This window comes from Kogia breviceps, chromosome 4 (assembly GCF_026419965.1).
Source record: "Kogia breviceps isolate mKogBre1 chromosome 4, mKogBre1 haplotype 1, whole genome shotgun sequence".
Classification (NCBI taxonomy): domain Eukaryota; kingdom Metazoa; phylum Chordata; class Mammalia; order Artiodactyla; family Physeteridae; genus Kogia; species Kogia breviceps.
The window spans coordinates 115,563,541-115,586,822 of NC_081313.1; the positions used below are offsets into that span (position 1 = coordinate 115,563,541).

Here is a 23,282-nt window from a genome sequence, read left to right on the forward strand (position 1 = left end):
TGCCAAAGTCCTGGGCTGCCCCTTCACCAAAATGGTAGCTCATGAATGTGCAGGGACAGACCTTGAAAAATACAGCCTGGAACAGAGCATTGCTAAGGTTTGTTGAATGAATACATGATTGAACGGGTGAATTGGAAGATAGTTTTTTAAAAGACAGTCTGCTCCACCCCGGCCATGCAGAGACCTGTAATTCAGAGCTCTCTGCTTATCACTGCTGCCAGCAGCCCTTCCCACCTCATTACCCAGAAACTAGTCTAATGGCATTAACCATCCCGTCCAGCCAGGATACCATTAAAAGCTTCAGTCCAGCCACTGTGTGCCCCCACCCCAAGTCTTGGCTCTGGGCCCTAGGCTGGGAGAGTGGTCTGGTTGTTTACCAGGAATTTGTACCTTCTTCAGAGAAAAGCACAGATGACCTATTAGTCTAATTCAAGCACTTAGCCTGGAATGACTGTACCATTCACTCCCCCAGCCCCAGGATAATGGAGCCAAAGCAAATGGATAGGCCTTGATGGTTCAGAGATCTTCCTGGGAGGGGAGGAAGGGGAAGGTCCACCCAGTGCCGCACTGAAGTTTGCAGGACAGCAGGTTGGCTGGGCACTTCCTGGGGCAGGGTGGGGTATGTGGATACACGAATGTTTAGGGGGTGCTTTCCCTACTCCACCCACCACTCGGGCAGCTCTTTGGCACATCCTACCCCCAGCCACCTCCTCACTGCCTTAAAACTTGGCTCAGAGAAAAATAGGAAGATAACCAAATACCCATCAATACAGAACTGGTTAAATAAACTATGTATATAGGAATATGCATTCATACAAGTCCATGTTATGCAGCTGATAAAAAGGACGATGTATTCTGAGCTCTACTCATGTATGTTGAAAAGTGTCTGTGACTTACACTTTGATAAGCAGTCTCTGACCTCACTTATATAAAATTTATACATACCCATAGTTTCTCATGTACACAGATGTACAGGGAGTAGTTTGGAAGTTTGAGAATGGGATTTTAAAGATTTTGATTTTCTTCTTTATAACTATCTGTATTGTCCAAATTCTCTACAAAAACCACATGCTGTAACTGCTAACTTTTTTGAGTTCTATTTATCAGGCACAATGCTTTCACATGGATTATCTCATTCCTTGTGAGGTAGGTGCTACACCTTTTCATGTTACAGATGTAGACAGTGAGCCCCAAAGAGGTTAAGCCCAAGGTCACATAGCTAGTGAAGAATTAAATGAATTATGAATGTATTTGCACACAGTAGGGGCTCAGTAAATGAGGGTTATTATTACAATTATTGTACAGTACTCATCACACTGCACTGTTCTTATTGACTGTCTTGTCAGTTTCCCAGCTCTGACGTGTAAAAGGATTGAAAATAGGATGTGCAAATAGGATTACCTTGGAATCTCCCACACCCAGCACAGTGTCTTGGAGAGCCAGCACTCATCAGATGCTGTTGGAAAGAGTGAGTGAATGAATTAACAGACAAATTTCCACGGCCCTATAAATATATTTTCCCAACTACTTTGCATGGGTAGTTGTTTCCTTATCCCAACTGGATTGCACATGAGTTCAAGGACCAGTCTCTCCTTTCCTCCGGCCCCCATTATGGTATGGAGCAGACCGATAACACAAGCAGGTGCTCAAATGCTGTGGTTGACTATGGACCCTCCCCCCTCAGCTGCTGTGGCAGATCCCAGGCAGCATGCCCAAAATGGCTGGAGCTGGAACAGGTACCCAGTCCACAGCCTCACATAAGTTATTTTTCTTCCAACTCCATGTCAAGTACACAGAGAGGCTGAGAGTCTTGCCTGGGGGGGTCACATAGCATCTGGTGGCAGGGTTGCTGTGTCTCCTAGATCACCTGGCCTGTGCTCTTGTGTCTGTTAACACCCCTAGTTCTATATAAATTCACAATATGAGACAATGGGAAAAGAGCAAAGTTTTAAGTTAAAATGTTTAATCATGATCCAAGAGGTTAAGGGGACTTTGGGACAGTAGCAGGAAGAAAGCAAGGCCCATATGCTCCAGCTCCTGATGCTCAAATGTTCTATAGGATCCCTGGGCAGGCAGTAGGTTCCCATCTCCCATTCAGAGGAGGAGACAAGGGGCCAAGAGTCTTGCTCCAGCTTTCCTCACCATGAGGAATGTCTTTCTAGGTTGCTTCAGAACACCCAGCCCTGCCTACCTGGAGAATGCAAGAGAGCGAGACTGATTTGTTAGAATCTGGGTGATGCTGGTGGGCAGAAGAAAGGGGTAAGGAGACAGCCTGGTAGAGGCGGACATCACCAGAAGATATGGCTAAAGTCCTAAGGAGGGGCAGCCTGAGTCAGAAATAAAGGGAATGACCCTGGCGGTCCAGTAGTTAGGACTCTGAGCTTTCACTGCCAAGGGCCCAGTTCAGTCCCTGGTCGGGGAACTAAGATCCCAAAAGCCAAGCGTCATGGCCAAAAACAAAAACAACAACAAAACAAAACAAAAAAAGAAGTGAAGGGAATGAGAACTAGGCTAGTCAGCTTCTACTGTGGCCTAATCTGGCGTCGACTGGAGGTGTGGGGTGACGTCAGGGTTGCCATGTTGTGTACCAAACCTCCTTCCCGATGCTGTCCTTTCCTCACCCCTTGCAGGCTGCAGGTCAGCTGGGAGTGGTAGAGGGGAAGAGGGCTCCCAGGGAAGTCCAGCTACCAGAGGCTCAGGAGCAGAATCAAGGTAAGTGTACAGGATAAAAGAGAGGGCACCCAGGGCTGTGGCCTCAGAGCAGGGTTTTTGTTCTGTGGAAAAAATAAAATGGAATCAGCTCCACCCTTTTCACCACCTTAGCCTCAGTCAAGCCCTGTCCTCCTCCCCTGAGGTGTCCGCTAGAGGTCTAAAGTATTCACGACCACAAGGAGTTCACCCCCCCATCCAATCTCTTGCCTGCCTTGTCTGGGTTTCCCCCAGCTGGTCCAGTAAAGGTAGGAGGGGTGTAACAGAGGAGGCCCTACCTGGCGTTCCATCATGGAAAAGGTAGAGGCTGTCCAATCCTGGGAGAAGAGTTGGCTGTGAAAACGCATCTTAGCTGCAATGGCCTCCACTGAGGAGAGGAGATAAGGAAGACTGAAAGCAGGCAGATGTTGGAGATCTCTCAGGCTCCCAAAGAAGGAAAGGGAATGTCTCAGGGACCCTGGGATATACAAGGGTGGGTGGATGGCAGCTGGGAATGGGATATTATCTCATTCTGCTTGCTATTCCTTGAGTTGAAGAGTGTCCTTAGGGCCCAGGCAAGTGAAGAGGCAGCTTGGCTGGGGATGGGGGTGGGTCACTCATAGAATGGGAGAAGGCAGAAAGGCCCAGGTTGGGGAGATGTAAGCCTATGCTGAGAAGAGGGCTGCTCTGCCTGCAGGAGATGGATGGAACCAGTGGACCACAGAGCTGACACTTTCCCTCTCCCTGGGTAAAGCTGAGCCAGCCATGGGGGCTGGGAGCAGGTGGAGAGCACTCACTGAGGCAGGGGTTTCGGGAGAAGGACTCTTCCAGCCGCTCACACTCCTCCTGCAGGTTGCCACTGCCTCGGCAGGTGCAGCTTAAGGCAACACTGGCATTGACATTGCTGACAAAGTTGGGAGTCATGGCAGTCCCTATGGGTGAAAAGAGGATTGTCAGTGCCTAAGCCAACCCTACCTTCAGCTCCCATCCTCTCCAACCTGTCTCAGGACCACTCCATGGGGGTTCAGTCCCCAGAGCACTTTCACCCCCCCAGGCTGGCCAACCTGTAGGCTTCCTAAACATGCCCCCCAGCCTCACCAATCAGCCCCATGTATGCTCGCAGACATTTGGACTGCTCTGTTACACAGGTCCCTAGGATGTCCATGGGATGGCAGTGGGTCTGAAAATCCGCCAGGCGTGATCTGGAAGAAGAGAAATTTTAAGAGTCCCAGTTGATGGTCTGGCCTGCAGCCTTCACCTTGCCACAGTGTCACCTTGCTGCCCCTTTAGTTGAGATGCCCATCTTCATGCCAAATCCACCTCTGCCTTTTTCAGAGCCTGGCCCATGGCTTCCTCCTCAGTGAAGCCTGCTCCTGTCACAATTAAATGCACCATCACCCCAGCCTCCACAGCATATCACTTTGAATTTGGGCTCCACAATCCCTAATTATGAGATCTCGGGCAGTTTCTTTAGCCTCAATTTCCTTGACAGTAGAGATGAAAATAACACTACCTTGTGGATTTTTGTGAGGATGAAGTAAGAGAATACATGTATAGCATTTAACACAGTGCCTGGTATACAGTGAGTGTTCAGTAAATGTTAGATATTATTATTTTTAGCACTCATCCTACAATAGGTAAAGCTGGTTATCTTCAGGGTATGGAATTATGAGTATATTTTTGTGCGTACATTTGTGCACTTTCCCTTACATTTTGCCTTGTGTTAGATTGGTGGTTTACTTATCTGTCATCCCCACTCAGTTGCAAACGCCTTGAAGGAAGGGACAGTATCTTAGTCATCTAGCCCAGCACTTGTTATGTAACAGTAATAGTAATATTAGGTTGGCCAAAAAGTTCGTTTGGGTTTTTAATGGAAAAACCCGAACGAACTTTTTGGCCAACCCATAGCTCCCAGCATAATAACAGGCAGCATAACAGAGCCTTTAGGAGCACAGGCTCTAGGCTAGACTTCCTATGAAGGAAATCCAAACTTCATTAACAAACCTGACTTACTACCTAGGTGAATTTGAGCAAGTTATTTAACCTTTCTCTGCTGTGGTTTCTTCATTTGTAAACTGAGGATAATAAAAAAAATAGTAATAATAGCAACTATCTTATAGGGTTCTTGTGAAGCTTAGATAAATTAATAGATGTTAAGTACTTAAAATAGTATTTAGCCCATAGTAAGTAAGCACTCAGTAAGTGTTAGTATTATGATTTTTGAGAGCTCCATGTAATATCTTACAGAAGAGGAAGTGGGACTCAGAGAGGTAACGTAACTTGCCCAAGGTTACAGAGAAGTAAGTGGTAGAACCAGGTTGCAAAACAAGGTTGGTGTCTGATTTTGTTTACCTGGAGAGAAAAAAGACTGGAAGGAAATGCTCCCCAAATTATGGTAGATTACCTCCAGGAGACAGGTTTTGAGTGATATTTTAACACAGTTTTATATTTCCTAAAGTTTTTACATCTCTATATAATTTTATTTTATTATATATTTTTTTAATAAAAGAGTTTCAGAAAGTATCCAGGGTAGCTACATGGTAAAGTCTGTTCACGGTGCCTTGCGGGGGGGTGGGGAGGGGAGAGTGGTTCAGACCCAGCCCTGCCCAGGAAGGAGGCGCCGAAGGAGTGGTGTCCACCCCGTCCGCCCGCACCCAGCACCCGGCACCTGCACAGCGGGTCGGACACGCATATGTGCCACAACTTCAGGCAGTTGGGGGCCTCCGATGGCAGTGAGCAGCTGGGGGCGATGGTGTTGCGCCGGCGCTGCCCGCAACCCTGGTCTGTGGGCGCGCACGGGCACAGCAGCAGGCCCTGAGCGTGGGGCTCCGACGCCTTCTCGAAGAAGGAGCGCAGCTGCCTTTGGCAAGCGTGGCGCTGGCAGCGGGACCCGGAGCACGCCTCCCCGTACGCCTTGCGCAGCCGGTCACACTTGTCATTAAGAGTGCACAGCATGGCGAACTTGAGGCAGAGGTCCGAGTCTGGGGGGAGAGGGGCACCAAGTCATTAGTCCTCTCTGCAGAGGTGCAGCCCAGCCTCCCCAGGAACCCCGGCAACCCTCTGATTTCACAAGGACGGTAGTGGGAAGGCACTCCTGTCAAGGAGGACTGCCCCGAATAAGGCCTTTCCCTCTACCCACAAACAGTATCAGGTATTCGTGAGCCTCTCCCATCCTGCTCCTCTGCTTGCCTAGGTTTTAAAAAAAAAATCCATATACCTCTAACCAAACCTTTTCCTCAATCCTATGCAATGTGTGAGATCCCATGGTGGAAATTGTAACCAAGAGGCCCTACAACATTCTAAAGTACTTTCTGGGGAATTCCCTGGCAGTCCAGTGGTTAGGGCTCCCCACTTTCACTTCTGAGGGGTTGCATCCCTGGTAGGGGAACTAGGATCCTGCAATCCTCCTAGCACAGAAAAGTACTTTCTGGATTGTCCACAGCAGATGCAACCAAATTCTATTTAGGATTTTGGTTCTGCATCTGTCTATTCTGCCCATCTTTCATTGATTGATGCATACATAAAACCCCCCATACTCTTGAGTCTTGGGAAATTATGGTGATATTTCTATTAACAGAATATTCCAGCAGTCAGAACAATGGAGTAACTGGAGTAGGTTATTCCCAGATTCCCTGTAACCTAGTTTGTAATACATAAATCTCTATGCTTTTCTCTCAAAATTCTAATACACAGTACTGACTGTACAACAAAGCTCACATCTTTCTCAAAAAGAGAGTGCATGTGTGTGTTCCTTTCCAATTAATACAACAGCTTCACTTTCCTGAAAAACATGCATCATAGTCCTTGCCAGACAGATGGCTCCCCACCCTGAGTCACCCCTGAGGAGTCACGCTCTCTCTCACCATTTTCCCTGCCCAACACCTCGCCCACCCCATTAGAATGGTTGAAAACAAGCACTTTCCTAGTCTTCAGGGACGAAAAGCTACTTTCCTGGCTGCCTTGAATTAGGGTAAATACTCCATTTCAGCACATTTTTTTCTGGGACTGCTGCCACTCCCACCAAACCCTTTGTAGAGATCCACCTTTTGGAACCAGGGAGCTCTAATGGGCTCTCTTGGAATATCTCCCTAATAACTATTGCTGTGTGTTGACTCGTGAGACTAGATCATGCGGCATAGCCCAGACTCTCACCCTGAGAGTGCTACTTTAGTTACCTGGAAGGCTAGAACTCTCCCCCTTCATTCTCCCAGCTTGTGTTCCCCACCAGCCACCCTTCCCTCAGGGTCCAGGCCCTCCCATACGCCAGCCCCAGCTTGCCTTCCACACCTGGTTTGAGCATGTTCAGTTTGCTGAGATTCATTTTCCAGGGTTTTCTGGTCACTGTGTTTTCATAGGGAGAGGCATCCAGCTCATAGTCACCTAGAGACAAGGTGGGGAGCACCAGAATCCTGAGGATGGGGCTGGGGGTGGGAGCAGGAGGGGTTGAGGCTGCTGGAGAAAAAGAAAAGGCACAGTCTCTACCTAAATAGCTGCATACTGGGCAGAGGAGAGAAAAAGAACAGGGCCATAAAGGTATAGGCTAGGCTTGACAAATAAACTGGGCTTAATGATAAGAATAATAAAGCTACTGTTTGTTGAGCGCACTGTGTACTGGGCACTATGATGCAAGTGGAAAAAAATATATATATATATATACATACAATTTCACTTAGTCTTCATAGAAGTCTTTGGGTAGGTAAAAGGAAACTGAGGATAAGAGAGGTTAATTCACTTGCTCAAGTTCACAAAAGCTAGTAAATGGAGCCAGGATTTGAAACCTGGATTACCTGACTTCAGAGTCTCTGCTCCTAACTACTGCAAGTATCGTCTGAGGGCACATAAGCAGGCAAGGGGACTCTGTCTTGTTTTCTCTTGCTATTGGAGAAGGGGCAGTGGTGGACTCTGTTCCAGGCCTGACCACTTGGCTATGGAGATGCATTGCATGCTGAGGTGATGCAAATGAGACTAGTTCTGGAACTGAACCTGACTGAGAAAGGCAGAGAAGGGAGAGAAATGATCTGAAAGGAAACACATCTCTTTCAAACACCCCATGGGGCTGTGGACTCCTTAAGACCTTATAAAATCACTAGGTCTTATAAAATCACTGCATACACAACATTGTTAACCAACTATACTCCAATTAAAAAAACAAGATCACTGCATAGCTCATACACATGGTAGGTGCTCAATAAATGTTGAAGACGGGGCTTCCCTGGTGGCGCAGTGGTTGAGAATCCGCCTGCCGATGCAGGGGACACGGGTTCGTGCCCTGGTCCGGGAAGATCCCACATGCCGCGGAGCAACTAAGCCCGTGAGCTATGGCTGCTGAGCCTGCGCGTCCGGAGCCTGTGCTCCGCAACGGGAGAGGCCACGCAACGGGAGAGGCCACAGCAGTGAGAGGCCCGCATACCGCAAAAAAAAAAAAAAAAAAAAAAAAAAAAAAAAAAAAAAATGTTGAAGACAGAGGTGAGCTTGCAGGGATGTCACCCAATAGGCCTTTGTGAATATGTCTTTAGGCGGGAAGGGATATAGATGATATCAAGCAAACAGGAAAGGATGGTTTGGATGCTTGGGAAGACCTGGGAGCTCCCAAGTGAAAAGAGGGGGAGACAAGAGGATTCAGGGAGAAGTCTCAGTGGAAGTTCTAAAAGAGAAGTGATTAGGATGAGGAGTGGAAATCAGGCAACAAGGAGAGTTTGTTTCCAATTGCTTGCTGTGGGAGGATTATACAACCTCACCTGTTGCCTTGTGACTTTTAGGTCCCCTATAAGAGGACTGTACTTTCCCACGCTACTGTAAGGCTTGGCCATGTGACTTGCTTTGGCTTGTGGATTGTGAGCTAAAGAGGCACAATCACCTCTAAGTTTCAAGAACTATCATGTGGTCCCGCTTGGCTCTTTTCCATCTACCATCCTGAATCCTCAAATGAAGAAGACAAGTGGAGCAAAGCCAAAGCCAACTCATGGGACTTCCCTGGTGGTGCAATGGTTAAGAATTCTCCTGCCAATGCAGGGGATACGGGTTAGACCCCTGGTCCGGGAAGGTCCCATGTGCCATGGAGCAACTAAGCCCTGCGCCACAACTACTGAGCCTGAGCTCTAGAGCCCGCGAGCCACAACCACTGAAGCCCGCATGCCTAGAGCCCGTGTTCCGCAACAAGAGAAGCCAGCGCAATGAGAAGCCCGCGCACTGCAACGAAGACCCAATGCAACCATAAATAAATAAATAAATAACAAAATTGTCCTCCAAAGCCAACTCATGGAAGCCCACAACAGATGTGTAACATGAACAAAAGATATATTTTTGTTGGTGAAAGCCAGAGATTTGGGGTTGGTTGCATAATTTAGCAAATTCTTATTAAAAATGTAATTGGTCATATAATGGAATCTAAAAAAATAAAATGGTTCTGATGCACCTAGGGGCAGGACAGCAATAAAGATGCAGACATAGAGAGTGGACTTGAGGACACGGGGAGGAGGAAGGGTAATCTGTGATGCAGTGAGAGAGTAGCATCGACATATATACACTACCAAATGTAAAATAGATAGCTAGTGGGAAGCAGCTGCATAGCACAGGGGGATCAGCTTGGTGCTTTGTGACCACCTAGAGGGTTGGGACAGGGAGGGTGGGAGGGAGACGCAAGAGGGAGGGGATATGGGGATATATGTATACATATAGCTGATTCACTTTGTTATACAGCAGAAATTAACATAACATTGTAAAGCAATTATACTTCAATAAGGATGTTAAAAAATGTAATTGGTATCTAGAAATGGAGTGCTGAAGTAACAAAAATATCTAAAATAAATGGTATTGGTTTGGGGACTAGGTAGTGGGTGGTGAATAAGCTGTTACTGGGGGCTGGGAAGATGGCAGCCTCATTATGCAGTGGCAAAGCATTTGGTAAAATAGTTGCCTTCAATAACTTGGAAGGAGGATGATGTACTGAGTCAGCTTGTGCTTTAAGGGGAAGAAGCTGAGAAGCTGAAGATTACTAATATGTCTTGATTGCTGATTAGCCACACTTGGCATGGTACTACGAGAAAGATATAAGCTCAGAGAACTGACCAGTTTACACACAGATAGGAAACAGAAAAGAAAGAATACAGAAATTCTAGGACCTGCAAAATTAAGAAATGCAACTCCTTCTCATATTCAAATGGTAAAAGGTAAAATTGAAAAATGCATTGAGTAATAAGGTCAATTACAACTCAGCCTTGGGCCAAAGACCAATTCAAGTTTGTGGCTATCATGCCCTTTGTGGAGATCTCTCACTGATTAAGACAGTATCCGATAAATCCTGCCTGTTGGACAAATGTTCTCAGGGAAAAAAGACTAAGATAGTGGCTCTCCCACAGAAGCTTGATAAGGGCAAGTTACCTCTAATTAGGTCTCAAAAGAGATGTATGTCTTGAAAGGGATTATAGGAAAGGCTACTGGCACATGAGGTGGCAGAAATCAGACATAAAATGAAATTATGTTTTGAGAGAGTTGTACTGCTAAGAGCCACCAGCCTGGATTAAAAGAGACTCTAACCATTTGAGACTTAAGATGCTCCAACATTCCTCAGGTAGGAAGCAAGTGGAGAATGCTACTCAGTCCCTAAGGAGGTCATAGTCTCCAATGCCCTTTCCATATGTAGCCCAAGAAAATAATGGAAAATGAAGGACCTCCCAGGGGGCTGGGAAACTCCTGGGCTTTTGCTCCCCAATGAACAAAAGCAGGGCCTCACCTAGAGGGGTGGGATAGGGAGGGTGGGAGGGAGGGTGACGCAAGAGGGAAGCGATATGGGAACATATGTATAAGTATAACTGATTCACTTTGTTGTAAAGGAGAAACTAACACACTATTGTAAAACAGTTATACTCAAATAAAGATGTTAAAAAATAAAAAATAAAAAAATAAAGATTTTATACTTTTGTTGCTCTTGCAAAAAAAAAAAAAAAAAAGCAGGGCCTTATTAAAGAGCAATCCCTACTCCCAGGGAAGACGGCCCTTGCAACAATTGTGTGGCACGACTTCAGAACTGCTATGAATCAACGTCTGCTGTGTGCTTCCCATTACTCCTCTTTCTACCTGAGAGAGTCTGTTGTGCTTCGCCTGTCCCCATTCCATTACTATATATTGAGTATAGATGGGAAGCAGATGACTTTTTTTTTTTTTTTTTTTTTTTTTGCGGTATGCGGGCCTCTCACTGCTGTGGCCTCTCCCGTTGCGGAGCACAGGCTCCGGACGCGCAGGCCCAGCGGCCATGGCTCACGGGCTTAGTCGCTCCGCGGCATGTGGGATCTTCCCGGACCAGGGCACGAACCCGTGACCCCTGCATCGGCAGGCGGACTCTCAACCACTGCGCCACCAGGGAAGCCCAGTAGATGACATTTTAGTGCATAGGTTTCTAGATTAAGAGAAACCACATCCAGACCTGATATAGAAATTATCACAAGATCCTAGACTTGGAGCCTGATGTCCTGCTTAGATGGAATCCTTAGAAAGTGAGTAGGTATATTTTGCTTGTGAAAGGGAGGGAAATGAATGTTTTGACCAACTGGTGGACTATGGTAGATTGCATTATTGTTTACAATTATTTTTGTCCTCCCTGTAAGACTATACATCCTCATTTAATGCCATGTGATTTTCAGTGTGCCCTGTGGGAGGAGTATACTTCCCCTTCCCACTGATGTCAGGTTTGACCATGTGATTTGCTTTGTCAGTGGAATGTGAGCAGAAGTATTTTATGTAACATCTGAGCAGAAGCTTTTAAAGGCATCAAATGGTTCTGCCATTGCTCATTTCCCTCTACCATGAGAAGGGACCATCCCAGGTAGAGGCTGTACTGGATCCCAGAATGAAGAGGACACATGACACAGCCAAGACAGAACATGAGCAAGAATTTAACCCTTGTTTTATAAGACCCTGTTGTGTTACTGCAGCATAGTCTAGTAAAAGCTGACTGATACAGAAAGGGATCTCCAGAGTCAGAGGAAGCTCCTCTCTTTGGCTCTTCCAGTGCCTTCCGTCTTTTACCATCTCTTGTCTGGTTAATGAATATCCTCTCTGTTAAAGGCTGGACCAGGACACTGCCTCCCAATCTCTCTGAACCTATGGATTATGTTGTATTTGCAGCCTGTTTATGAGTTAAGACCATTTCCCTCCATTTCCTCTCCATATCCATGTGTTCCAGGAGCTCCCCATGTTGGGCCTTAGCCTGGTTCAGAGACCTTCCAAGAGGCAGTTACATGTTTCCAGATTAAAAAAAGGGGGGAAGTAGTGAGAAGGGAGGGCAGTACTGTGGGGCCCAAAAGCATACTGTCAATTCCTCCTTCCATTTCTTACTGACGTCAAATGCAGAGCTTCATTATCATCCCTGTCAGAATCTACCATGTGGCCCATATCCATCAGGATTAAAAAACAACTCCCAAGAGCCATCTTCCTTAGCTTAGCCCACTCTAGGATGGGGTCCTCACCAAGGCTACGGGCAGGGTGAACGGTCCAGTAGATGTCCAGGCAGGTAGCTTGGTTCTTCATGCGCCGATGGCATGTGCAGCTCATCAGAGAGCTATTCCTGAGTTGCTGTGCTGCCTCCATGCAGTCCTCAGGGACCGAAGGCTCCTCTGCAGGTGATGAGGTGCTTATACTAGAGGCACAGGAATTCAGGTAGTGGTAGGTAGCATTGCAAGTGGGATCGTCCTGGCACTTCCTCCTGGCCTGGATACAGCTGTTCATGAGCCGGCCTTCTGTGGGGAGGTGGTCCCCTATGGAGGGAGAGAGACCAAGTGAAGCTCACATAAGGTCAGAGTAGCTGTCTGGGAGAACCTAGTCATAAGGTAGAGTGGGGGGATTCTGGATGAAATCTTTAGCAGGAAAGTCTTGAGGTGGCACAAAGGCCTTTAGCGGGGTGAAAGAAGTCCAATAGGAGTAGAGGGTCTGCAGCTGTCACAATCTGGACAGAAGAGATCAGGCTCAAGAAGAGGTGGGGGTTTGATGAAGACAAGCTGCTCAGCCTCCTGGGAGGGAGAGGGGGACATTATTTGAAGCTGAGCCTGATGGCCCAGCCAGGCACTGGGAAGAGGGCCCTGAGCAGAGCTATGCCATGGACAGGGCTAGCATCATAACCAGAGAGTTGAGAATGTGCATGGGAGTGCTAAATGACAGTTAGCAACAACTCTGAGTCTTCCAATAAAAGTCACTTAAGGGGAATTCTCTGGTGGTCCAGAGGTTAGGACTCGGCACTTTCACTGCCAGGGCCCAGGTTCGATCCGTGGTCAGGGAATGAAAATCCTACAAGCCGCACAGCGTGGCAAAAAAATAAAAAAGCCACTTAAAAATACCTTACAGTGGGAACTGGTTGGGGCTGGGGTTGGGGGCTTTTACAGATTATGTCACTCACTCAGGAATATCAAGGTTGGTTATAGTTCAGCTCTGGAGAAAGGCCCTGCATCCTAGGACTTAGGGTCCCTATCAAGTGGTAATAGCACGCCATCATCCCCCAGTTTTTCAAGGCAGAACATCTAGGAGTCATTCTGAATTTTTCTATTTCCTTCACATTCTATGTTCAATCCAATAAGTCCTGTCAACTCCATGACATATCTGGAATCTGTCCACTTCTCTCCACATCTATCACCACCTCCTTCGCTCAAGCCACCATCAACTCTCGTCTGAACTAGTTGAGAGTCCTTATTGGTCTCAGTGATTCCACCTTCCAAATTCATTCTACCATACTATTCAGCCATCTTTTTTTGTTTTCCAGCTTTATGGAGATATAATTGACATACAACATTGTTTAAGCTTTAGGTATACAACATGATGATTTATGTATATATTGTAAAATGTTACCACAATAAGATTAGATGTGTTAACAATAAGATGTGTTAAAATTAACACATCCTTCACTTCACATAATTACCTTTCTTTTTGTTGTTGCATTCATCTTTTTTAAGAATTTTTTTAGGTTGAAAAACATTTTTATTGGGGTAAAATTCATGCCTGGTTATCATTCTGAAATGTATAGAAATAGCAAATCACTATGTTGCACACCAGGAACATAGTACTGTAGGTCAATTATACTTCAAAAACAAACTCATAGGAAAAGAAATCAGATTTGCAGTTACCAGAGGCAGAGGGTGGGGAGGGAGAACTGGATGAAGGTAGTCAAAAGGTACAAACTTTATTTTGAAAAAAGAAAGAAAAAAATTCATGCAACATAAAATTAATTATCTTAAAGGGTACAGTTAAATGGCATTTAGTACATTCACCATGCTATACAACCATCACTTCTAATTCCAATTCATTTTCATCACCCTAATAGGAAGCGCATACCCATTAAACCGTCACTCTCCATTCTCCCTTTCCCCTAGTCTCTGGCAACCACTAGTCTGCTTTCTGTCTCTGCACATTTACCTATTCTAGCATTTCATGTAACAGAACCATAAAATATATACTCTTTTGTATCTAGCTTCTTTCACCTAACATGCTGTTTTCAAGGTTCATCCACATTGCGGCATATATCAATATTTCATTCTTTCTTATGAATAATATTTCATTGTATGGATATACCATATTTTGTTTACCTAAACGTTAGCTGATGTACATTTGGGTTGTTTCCACCTTTTAGTTATTGTGAACAGTGCTAAGTGAAGAATCATGTACAAGTATTTGCTTGAATACCTGTATTCATTTCTCTTGGGTGTATACGCAGGAGTGGAATTGCTGGGTCATATGTAATTCTATGCTTAACTTTTTGATGAACCACCAAATTGTCTTCCACAGTGGCTGCCCCGTTTTACATTCCTACTAGCAATGCATGAGGGTGGTTCCAATTTCTCTACATACTTGCCAACTCGTGTTTTCTGTTTTTTGCTGTTTTTATAGCCATCCTTGTGGGTGTGAGGTAGTATCTCACTGTGGTTTCACTTGCATTTCTCTAATAACTAATGATATTGAGCATATTTTCATGTGTTTCTTAGCCATTTGTATATCATGTTTGGTAATAAATTAATTAAAGTATAACATATAGAAAAATACATAAATCAAAAATATAGTTTAATTTCAAATTATATACACTTGTGTAACCAGATCCCCAGGTAAAGAGCCAGAACATTACCCAGCACCCCAGAAGCCACCTGCCAGTCACCATCTTCCCAACAAAGCAAATATAATACAATATCCTGATTTCTAACATTAGCAATTTGTTTTGCCTGTTCTTCAATCATACAACATGTGCTTTTGGTGTTTGGGCTTCTTTTGCTCAATATTACGTTTCTAAAATTCACTCACACTGATAAGTATAGTTGTAAATAGCTTATTTTCACTGCTGTATAGCAATCAATTGTCTGAATATAACATAATTCTAATACTGATTAGCATTATATGGGATCATCTCTTAAAAACTGTAAATCAGATGATCTCATTTCTCTGCTTAAATCCCTCCAACAGCTTCCACTGAACTTAGGTTGAGATCTAGTTTATGTGCCTTGGTTTACAAAGCCTTGTAAAGACCTGGTCCCTGCCCACCTCTCTAATCTTACCTCCTAGCTCTCTCTTCCTCTCCCACTTCCCTCCATCTGCACTGGCCTTCTTTCTGTTTTGAATGCTCTTCCACCTGATCTTCACATGGCTGGGCCCTTCCGGTCATTCAGTGTCATCTCACAAAGGCCATCCCCAACCAACCAATGTAAAAGAGCCCCCCAGCTACTCTAACACACTGTTGTTCCAATTCTCTGCATAGCACTTACCACCACTTGATATTTTTTTACTTCTTTTATTATTATCTCCCCAGCTAGACTTCCATGTCTATCTTATCACTACTCTGTTGCCAGTGCCCAGAACAGGGCTTGTTCTTTGTAAGCTCCTGCTAATATTTAAATAATGACCACATAACAAAGACATTTTGTGAGCCACCCTGATAATTTCTCTGGGCCCCTCTCTCTACTTATAATCAAAGAGTCCCCAAATTAGGAGGGGCCTCTGAGTTTAGGTAGTCCAACCTTCTCTTCCAATCACATAATAATCAATTAGATTACTTATTAAAATGCAGATTTCTGAGCCCTAGCATGAACTACCAAATCAGAACCTCTGGTGATAAAGCCTGGGAATCTGAATTTTAGTAAGTTTACTGGAGAGAATGATGTAACCTAAAGTTTGAGAATTGGTGCCATATCCAAATGTGTAAAAAAAGACAGGATCAGTAGTACTGATTTTTGCTTTTGCTTCAGGTTCCAACATGCCTCAGCATGGCATTATTACTCTTTTAATTTAAAATTTTGGTATTTTGTTCATAATGGATTTTTGGTATTAATTTTGATTTTTTAAAAGGGGGTTGGATTAAACCAGAGTTTCTCAATGCACGGGATGGGGAAGAGAGAGGATGGGCCCCTTTTGGGGGTGTACCAGAATTTCCAAAGGGAATGTGTGGTTCAAAAAAGCATATTTACAGACCTACTAGAGAATGGACTTGAGGATACGGGGAGAGGGAAGGGTAAGCTGGTACAAAGTGAGAGAGTGGCATGAACATATATACACTACCAAATGTAAAATTAATAGCTAGTGGGAAGCAGCTGCATAGCACAGGGAGATCAGCTCAGTGCTTTGTGACCACCTAGAGGGGTGGGATAGAGAGGGTGGGAGGGAGATGCAAGAGGAAAGAGATATGGGAACATATGTATATGTATAACTGATTCACTTTGTTATAAAGCAGAAACTAACACACCATTGTAAAGCAATTTTACTCCAATAAAGATGTTTAAAAAAATCACATAAAAAAGCATATTTGACAATTTCATATGTGGAAGATGAACAAAAAAACTACTTTTTAATTCAACTAATTTTTTTATTAAACTTTTTATTTTATATTGGAGTATAGTTGATTAACAATGTGTTAGTTTCAGGTGTACAGCAAAGTGATTCAGTTATACATATACATATATCTATTCTTTTTCAAAATCTTTTCCTATTTAGGCTGTTAAATAATATTGAGCAGAGTTCCCTGTGCTACACAGTAGGTCCTTGTTGGTTATCCGTTTTAAATATAGCAGTGTACACATGTCAATCCCAAACTCCCTAACTATTCCTCCCTCCAACCCTTCCCACCTGCTAACCATAAGTTTGTTCTCTAAGTCTATGAGTCTGTTTCTGTTCTGTAAGTTCATCTGTATCATTAAAAAAATTCTGAAATTTCAAAATTTGTTTAAGGAAGACATGAGATTTTTATCTTTATCAAAAAGGGGACATAGATTTAAACAGTTTGAGAAATGCTGAATGTTTAAGATGTTACTTCTGGTAGGTACCCAGAAAGTGCTTGCTGAAAGAAACGTAGCAGGTCCAAGTCTCATTGCTTTAACTGGACTAAATATTGAGTCGTAACAATTTTCAAAAGTAAACCTCTCTCACTTCTAAGCTGACAGTTCACCAAGTCTGAGTAGTAGTAGATTTAAGGGCATTGCAGCTCAACAAAAGAAAGTGGGGGTCATGTTAAGTTTCATCATTAACAGGTGGTAACTTCTTCCACTAAATTGGTCATGAGGAAGGTATTTAAAGTTTACCCCATATGTAGAACTGATTCACTTTGTTGTAAAGCAGAAACTAACACACCATTGTAAAGCAATTATACTCCAATAAAGATGTTAAAAATAAATAAATAAATAAATAAATAAAATAAAGTTTACCCCTGATCCTGACATACAGCCATACTGTTAGGGTTAGTGAAACTTCCTGGGCAGTCCAATCAGATCTGTGATGTCTTGCTGCCCTGATTTACTAATGAAGTCAGTCTGGACAGACCAGTACTTTCCTTCCTTCCTTCCATATTTGTCTCTCAGCCAAGATTGCACTTCTGCAGTCCTACTTTGAGGACTGAGGTCATGTGTAGATATGTGGTCTCTGACTCACGATTCCCTCCAGGCAGGCTCTGGACAGGAGCCCCACAATGAGATTCCATGCACCCATCCCACTCCCAAAGGCCATGTGCATGCTCCTTGGGGGAATGGCATAGTTCTAAAACCTGGCCTTTAACTATGTATTCCACAAAACACCTATTGTGGATTTATAACAGGGCAAGGCACTGTGCTGGGCAGCTTGCACGGAAAGGCCATCTTGCCCACTAGTGAGTTTTCTGCTCCAATTAAAATAATAATAAAGTATATCGTGAAGAGGGGGTTTGTTGATGGTGAGGAATATTCTCAACCACACAACCAAATAATGATGTTGGCAAGTTCTGGGAAGCAGTTTTCAACCTTAATTTGTGACGTCAGTTGTGTTTGTTTTTTCCGTGAAAGTACAGAGTGCTAACCGCTGGACGGCCAGGGAGTTCCCAATGACAAGTCAGTCCTAACAAAAACTTCTCCAGCTTCACCTGTACCTAGTATCCACTTCTGTAGTCCTTACATGGGGTGGAAGAGGTGAAGCCCATGTGGAGCAAAAGGCAGTCCTGCTCCTGACTCTCCCCGCCCCCTAGAGATGCTGTGGTGGTAGTGGCCTGGCTGCTGGCTGTTCTGTGACTGTACCGACGCACTTCAAAAGGGGGAAGAGGGGGAACGAGGAGCTAAGAGATGCTTGGGTGCCCTGGTCATCATGGCTGGCACTCAACCTACAAGTTCAGTCACTGGACCAGGCGTGGAACCCAGCCCCTTCCTGACACCCTGGGCTTCCTCCTTCAGTTCCCCAGGATCGGACAGACGTACGCCCCGCACCAGGCAGCAGTGTGGGGCCTGAGACCTCTCTGGGCACTGGTGCCGGGACCCCACCTACACGGTCACCACCACCACTCACCACCACCTCAGCTCCCGCCCCAGGCAGAGTGGACTCCGCGGACGCACAGACGACACTCACCCGCTCGGAGCAGCAGCAGCAGCAGCAGCAGGAGCGCAGGCGGCAGCGGTCGTGGGCTCGGGGGGCGCGCCATTGGCGGGGTGCGCACGCCGACTGTCGGAGTCCCACGGCGCTCTGCCTGCACCAGGCGCGGCGTGCGCTCTCCCCTCGCGCTGGAGCTCTGCGAGCGGGGCTCCTTCGCCGGCGCCTCCCACCACCGCCTCCCGCTCCGCCTCGCGCGCGCGGCGCCAACACGCTCCCACCAGGGTCCCGGGCGCCGCCCTCCAACTCCGAAGTGGACGGACGCACCACGCTGACTCTTCTCCTGGACCGGCAAGGCGGGGGTGAGGGCGAGCGAGGGCACGCGCCCCGGAGCGGCCGGTCTTTGGCTCTGAAGAGTGCTCCACACCAGCCGGCCCACGTGCTGTCGGCCGCCAACTTCGTTTAGAGGAGGACTTCTACCCAAGACAGTGTGGAAGCTGTCAATGGAAACTCGCCATCTCTGGGGTCCAGATAATTAAAAAAAAAAAAAAAAAAAGAGCTTCCTGTCTTACTTTCCGTAATCCCCTCTACCACCAAGGAACAACCAACCCAAATGAAATAACAAACTTGAACAAACGCACAAGGGCACTTGCATTCCAAGTATATTTTTTTCTTTTAGAATTTGCATATCTATGATTTCATTTCACCTCGTAAATTTTTTCAAGGGTGAGATTCGGTTGTAGTTATTAACCCCAAGATTCTGCAAAGATGGGTCCCAGACAGGTGAAATGGCTTTGCTGGGAACAAACCTGAGGCCAGATCCCAAGACCTTTGCTAGACTAGACTCTTCCAAAATTCAGCCCCTTCAGTGTCATGAGGGAGGATGGAAGGATCAAACTTCCTTGTAGAGATCTCCCTGGACAAAAGATCACTGAGAAGGGTGGCTAGAGAGACCATTTAGGAGCCTCAGCATTTTCAGGTGATGGTTAAGAGACCAAGCTACTCTACCAAGATTAAATACTTAGGAGATCCCAGGACTTCTACATATAAAGATAAGGGTATTTATTAGACTAATTTATTGAGCTGATTTCCACGTGCTCCCAGGATAAAGACAGAGGCAGAATGACTTGGAAGAATGAGAACTAACAGTACTTAGAGAAGACGGTAATGAAAGGAATTGGAGGGTTTCCTCTCCTAACCCTCCAGCCAAGCCCTCTCCTACTTCCACAGCCCACCTGGCAGAGGGCCAGGAGGGAGGGTACTGAGAAGTGCAATATAGACCTCTGAGATTTATTGGCTGCTGCTTCTGAATATGGCCATCCTGCTGTGGCCTCTGGGGGGCATTTGCCGATGTAATCAGCCCAGAAAGAGAGTCATTCCAGCCAGGGTGTAAATCACCCTTCACAAAACTAGGACAGAGACATGTGGTCCTAGATAAGGAAGGAGACTGATGTGGCCTCTTGTGTCCTTTTCTCCCTTCTCCTGCCCAGGGGGAGCTGATTCCTGAGCTGTAATGCACTTTAAATGGAGTTTGTGCTTCATTTTAATCTATATCTGCCCTGCCAGTCTTACAGGAGAGCTGTGAAAGTGAACATCTGGCTACTCAGCTTTTGTACAGGGCCTGTTTCCCCCCAGTTCCACCCTACCTCTGTGTACCTTTCCCAAGTCCTTCCCTCCAGTAAGATTAGAAAACCTGTGGCTGGGGAGCTGACAGCCCCCACTTTCCACTTCACTCTGGCAATAGTTTCAAAATGGGATTTACAAGGCAAAAGGTAACAATTTCAGGTGGCTGGGATGCTAGGAAAGGGTGCTATGAATCAACAAAGATGTGGGGTGTTCAAGGGGTGTCACTTCTGCTCACTCCTTCAGCAACCAAGGCGAATCAAGTTGGGGGTAGGAGGGTAACTTTGGAAAAGGCATTTGCTCGGGGTGCCTACTCAGTGGGTCTACTCAGTGCTCTCCCCACAAAATGGACCAGGAAGGCAGGAACAAGGTCAAGCCAATGGGCTGAAAGCAATACCCAATTCCACCTGTAAAAGGCCAGCCTCTTTTTTGAGAGTAAATGAGATACTTGGAGCATATTCCTGTCTGGGCACTGCGGTGGAGAGCTTGACATCACTGGGCCTTTAATAAGGGTTGGTAACTAAGGCTAGTGGAGTGTTGCAGAAGCCTCTGCAAATACATATGACTCCAAGACTAATATTGACAGATCCTCCAGCACACTGTCTCCCCACCAACCATTGTCCTCTGTGACTTGCCAACACCTGCTAGATAAGCAGCATTGTTATTGGGAACCTTGTGGGTAATGACAAATGAGCCAATCCTTTCTACAAAGATGTTACTCAGCCATCATTCAATTCAATAATGTCTTTTGAGATTGATTATGGGTTCAGCTTTGTGCCAGGTGCAGAAATGATTAAGACACAAACTGCCCTGGGAGGGCCTTGCAAACCACTGATTGGGGCTCAAAGGTCCAAAGACTCTGTATCTAACTCCACTTTCATTTATAATCTCGGTTTTCTGCCTTCTATCAAGCCCTCTCTCACTGTTGAGCTTTAATTTCTGTTGCTATCCTTAGCTAATCCAGGGTGTTAGCAGTTTAGTGAAAAACAGTTAAGAGAACAAGCTTTACAGACTACCTGGTTTCAAATGCCATTTCCAACACATGCTGGGTAATCTCAGGCATGTCACTTAATTTTTCTGTGCTTCAGTTTCTTCATCTGTAAAATTAATAGCATTATTCACTTCATATAACCATTGTGAGGATTAAACAAGTATACACTGAGTAAAGGGTTTAGCTTATTGCCTGGCACATAGTGAACATGGAATGATATCACCCCAGGAGGCGGGCAGGAGTTAATTGTTCTATGAATTCAGCCACCCCCAACACCGGACCTACTGCTTTGGAGCTAAGGCTAGTTCTTCTTCCTTTTGCTGAATATACTAGTGGGCCAGAGTGCTTGTAGGGATGGGAACAAAAAGAATCATTTTCTACCTTGTCAGTTTCTTGAGGGCAGGAACTGTGTCATATTTGAATGCCTGTGGTACTTAGAATTGACATCCCTAGAGAGAAACTGGTGTTTCCCTAACATTTGCCTGAAATGAGTGGGGAAAGAAAATCGTCCATGCCTCCCACTTTATATGCCTGGTAAGGAAAGGGAAATGCTTCCCTCTCTGTAGCAGAGGTCAGCCAGGTCCTGGGGCTGAGAATCAAACAGGAAGCAGTTTTCAGACCAAAAGGCTTCCATTCTTTATTGACTTCATGATGAAGGAATACCAGTCAGTGCAAGGACACCAGAGCAGAGCTAACCCCCTATATAGCCACGTGTGGAGGTTCCTGAGCTGGGGTCTTAGTGTCTGCCCTTAGCCTCATTTGTCAAACCCCAGAAACCCTATGGCCCTGACTTCTCAAGAACCGACAATTGAGGCTCTTAACACATGTAACACCTAATACAGTGCCAACTTAGAAAGACACATTGTTCATTGATAAGGATTCGGTAACAGCAAAATCTATTAACGGTACAGACTCTGGAGCCATCTCGGCCTGGGTTCAAATCCCAATTCTGCCATCCATTAACTGTGGGATTTTAAACAAGTTACTTGGGCTTCCCTGGTGCCTCAATGGTTAAGAATCTGCCTGCCAATTCCCTGGTGGCTCAGTGGTTAAGAATCCACCTGCCAATGCAGGGGACACGGGTTCGAGCTCTGATCCAGGAAGATCTCACATGCTGCGGAGCAACTAAGTCCATGCACCACAACTACTGAGCCTGTGCTCTAGAGCCCGCGTGCCACAACTACTGAAGCCTGCGTGCCCAGAGCCCATGCTCCACAACGAGAAGCCACCACAATGAGAAGCCTGCACACCTCAACGAAGAGTAGCCCCCCCGCTCACTGCAACTAGAGAAAGTCTGCGTGCAGCAACGAAGACCCAATGCAGCCAAAAATAAATAAATTAATTAATTAAAATTTTTTTAAAAACAAGTTACTCAATCCCTCTGTTCCTCAATTTCTTTATTGGTAAAATATGCATAATAGTGAATACTTGCCTCACAGGATTGTTGTAAAAGTGAGTTTATATATATAAAGTGAGTTCATGAAGTCTTGCATGAAGTAAACAACTGAAAAGTTGTTAGCTACTATTATTATTGTTCCTGAAAATAACATGAATTAAGTGATGTGGTACCTATACAGTGGGAAGATATCACAAGAAACTATATGGGAAAATGTTGCCTTTTAGGCAAATATAATTTTCCACAAAGTAGACAGCTGATTAAGCCCTAGTTTTATGTGTTGAAACTCAGAATTTCCGTTTAAGATTACTGAAATGTGAACACTTGTGCACCGGTCTCTTCCCAGGTAGTGACTTGCTTATACCTTTTTGGGGAGAATTATCAGGAAATGACCCACGAGGGTAGGCAGTGAGTCAGGGATCCCTCGTCACACTTGGAAGTGGAGGTGCTTCCAGCAGTTTCCTACTCAGGCAACTAGAAGTTCCTGCTTGGTGGGGGAAGTGTGTGGAGTGGGACAGGGAAGCAGCATCTTTCCCTCAGCTATTTCCACCTGATGTAGCAGAAGCTTTTCTCTCCTCCCCCCGCCCCCTCCCCAACCCCGGCCCTTCTAAGCTCTGATCTCAAGGGCTTAGGCAGAAGGTCAGAGAGGGAGCCTCCCTCTGGACAGACACACTCCAGCTAGGAGTGGAGGCTACAGGCTGCAGTGGCTGGCTTAGAGAATACAGCAGTGCCCTCTGCTGTGAGGCAAGCACGCAGCATTCCGGGAGAACAGCACTTGCGAACCTTGCAAAAATCAATCCA

General features: G+C 45.5%; 1 protein-coding gene across 3 annotated transcripts; it reads right to left on the reverse strand.

The window, feature by feature from the left end:
- Positions 1–1,389: 1,389 nt before the first annotated feature.
- On the reverse strand, positions 1,390–19,086 carry GFRA3 (GDNF family receptor alpha 3). Of its 3 annotated transcripts, none has more exons than XM_067031721.1 (8): positions 18,511–19,086; positions 12,153–12,440; positions 6,976–7,068; positions 5,357–5,669; positions 3,787–3,890; positions 3,486–3,620; positions 2,622–2,774; positions 1,390–1,456 (listed from the first exon to the last, which is right to left on the reverse strand). In XM_067031721.1, exons 1-8 carry the CDS (start codon positions 18,581–18,583, stop codon positions 1,398–1,400), a joined length of 1,218 nt encoding a protein of 405 aa, XP_066887822.1. In that variant the 5' UTR covers positions 18,584–19,086; the 3' UTR covers positions 1,390–1,397. The 3 variants fall into 3 exon arrangements, with proteins under 3 accessions (XP_066887822.1, XP_058917288.1, XP_066887821.1); XM_059061305.2 differs by lacking the exon at positions 1,390–1,456 and adding an exon at positions 2,988–3,076 and having other exon boundaries at positions 1,947–2,774; XM_067031720.1 differs by lacking the exon at positions 1,390–1,456 and having other exon boundaries at positions 1,947–2,774.
- Positions 19,087–23,282: the final 4,196 nt, after the last annotated feature.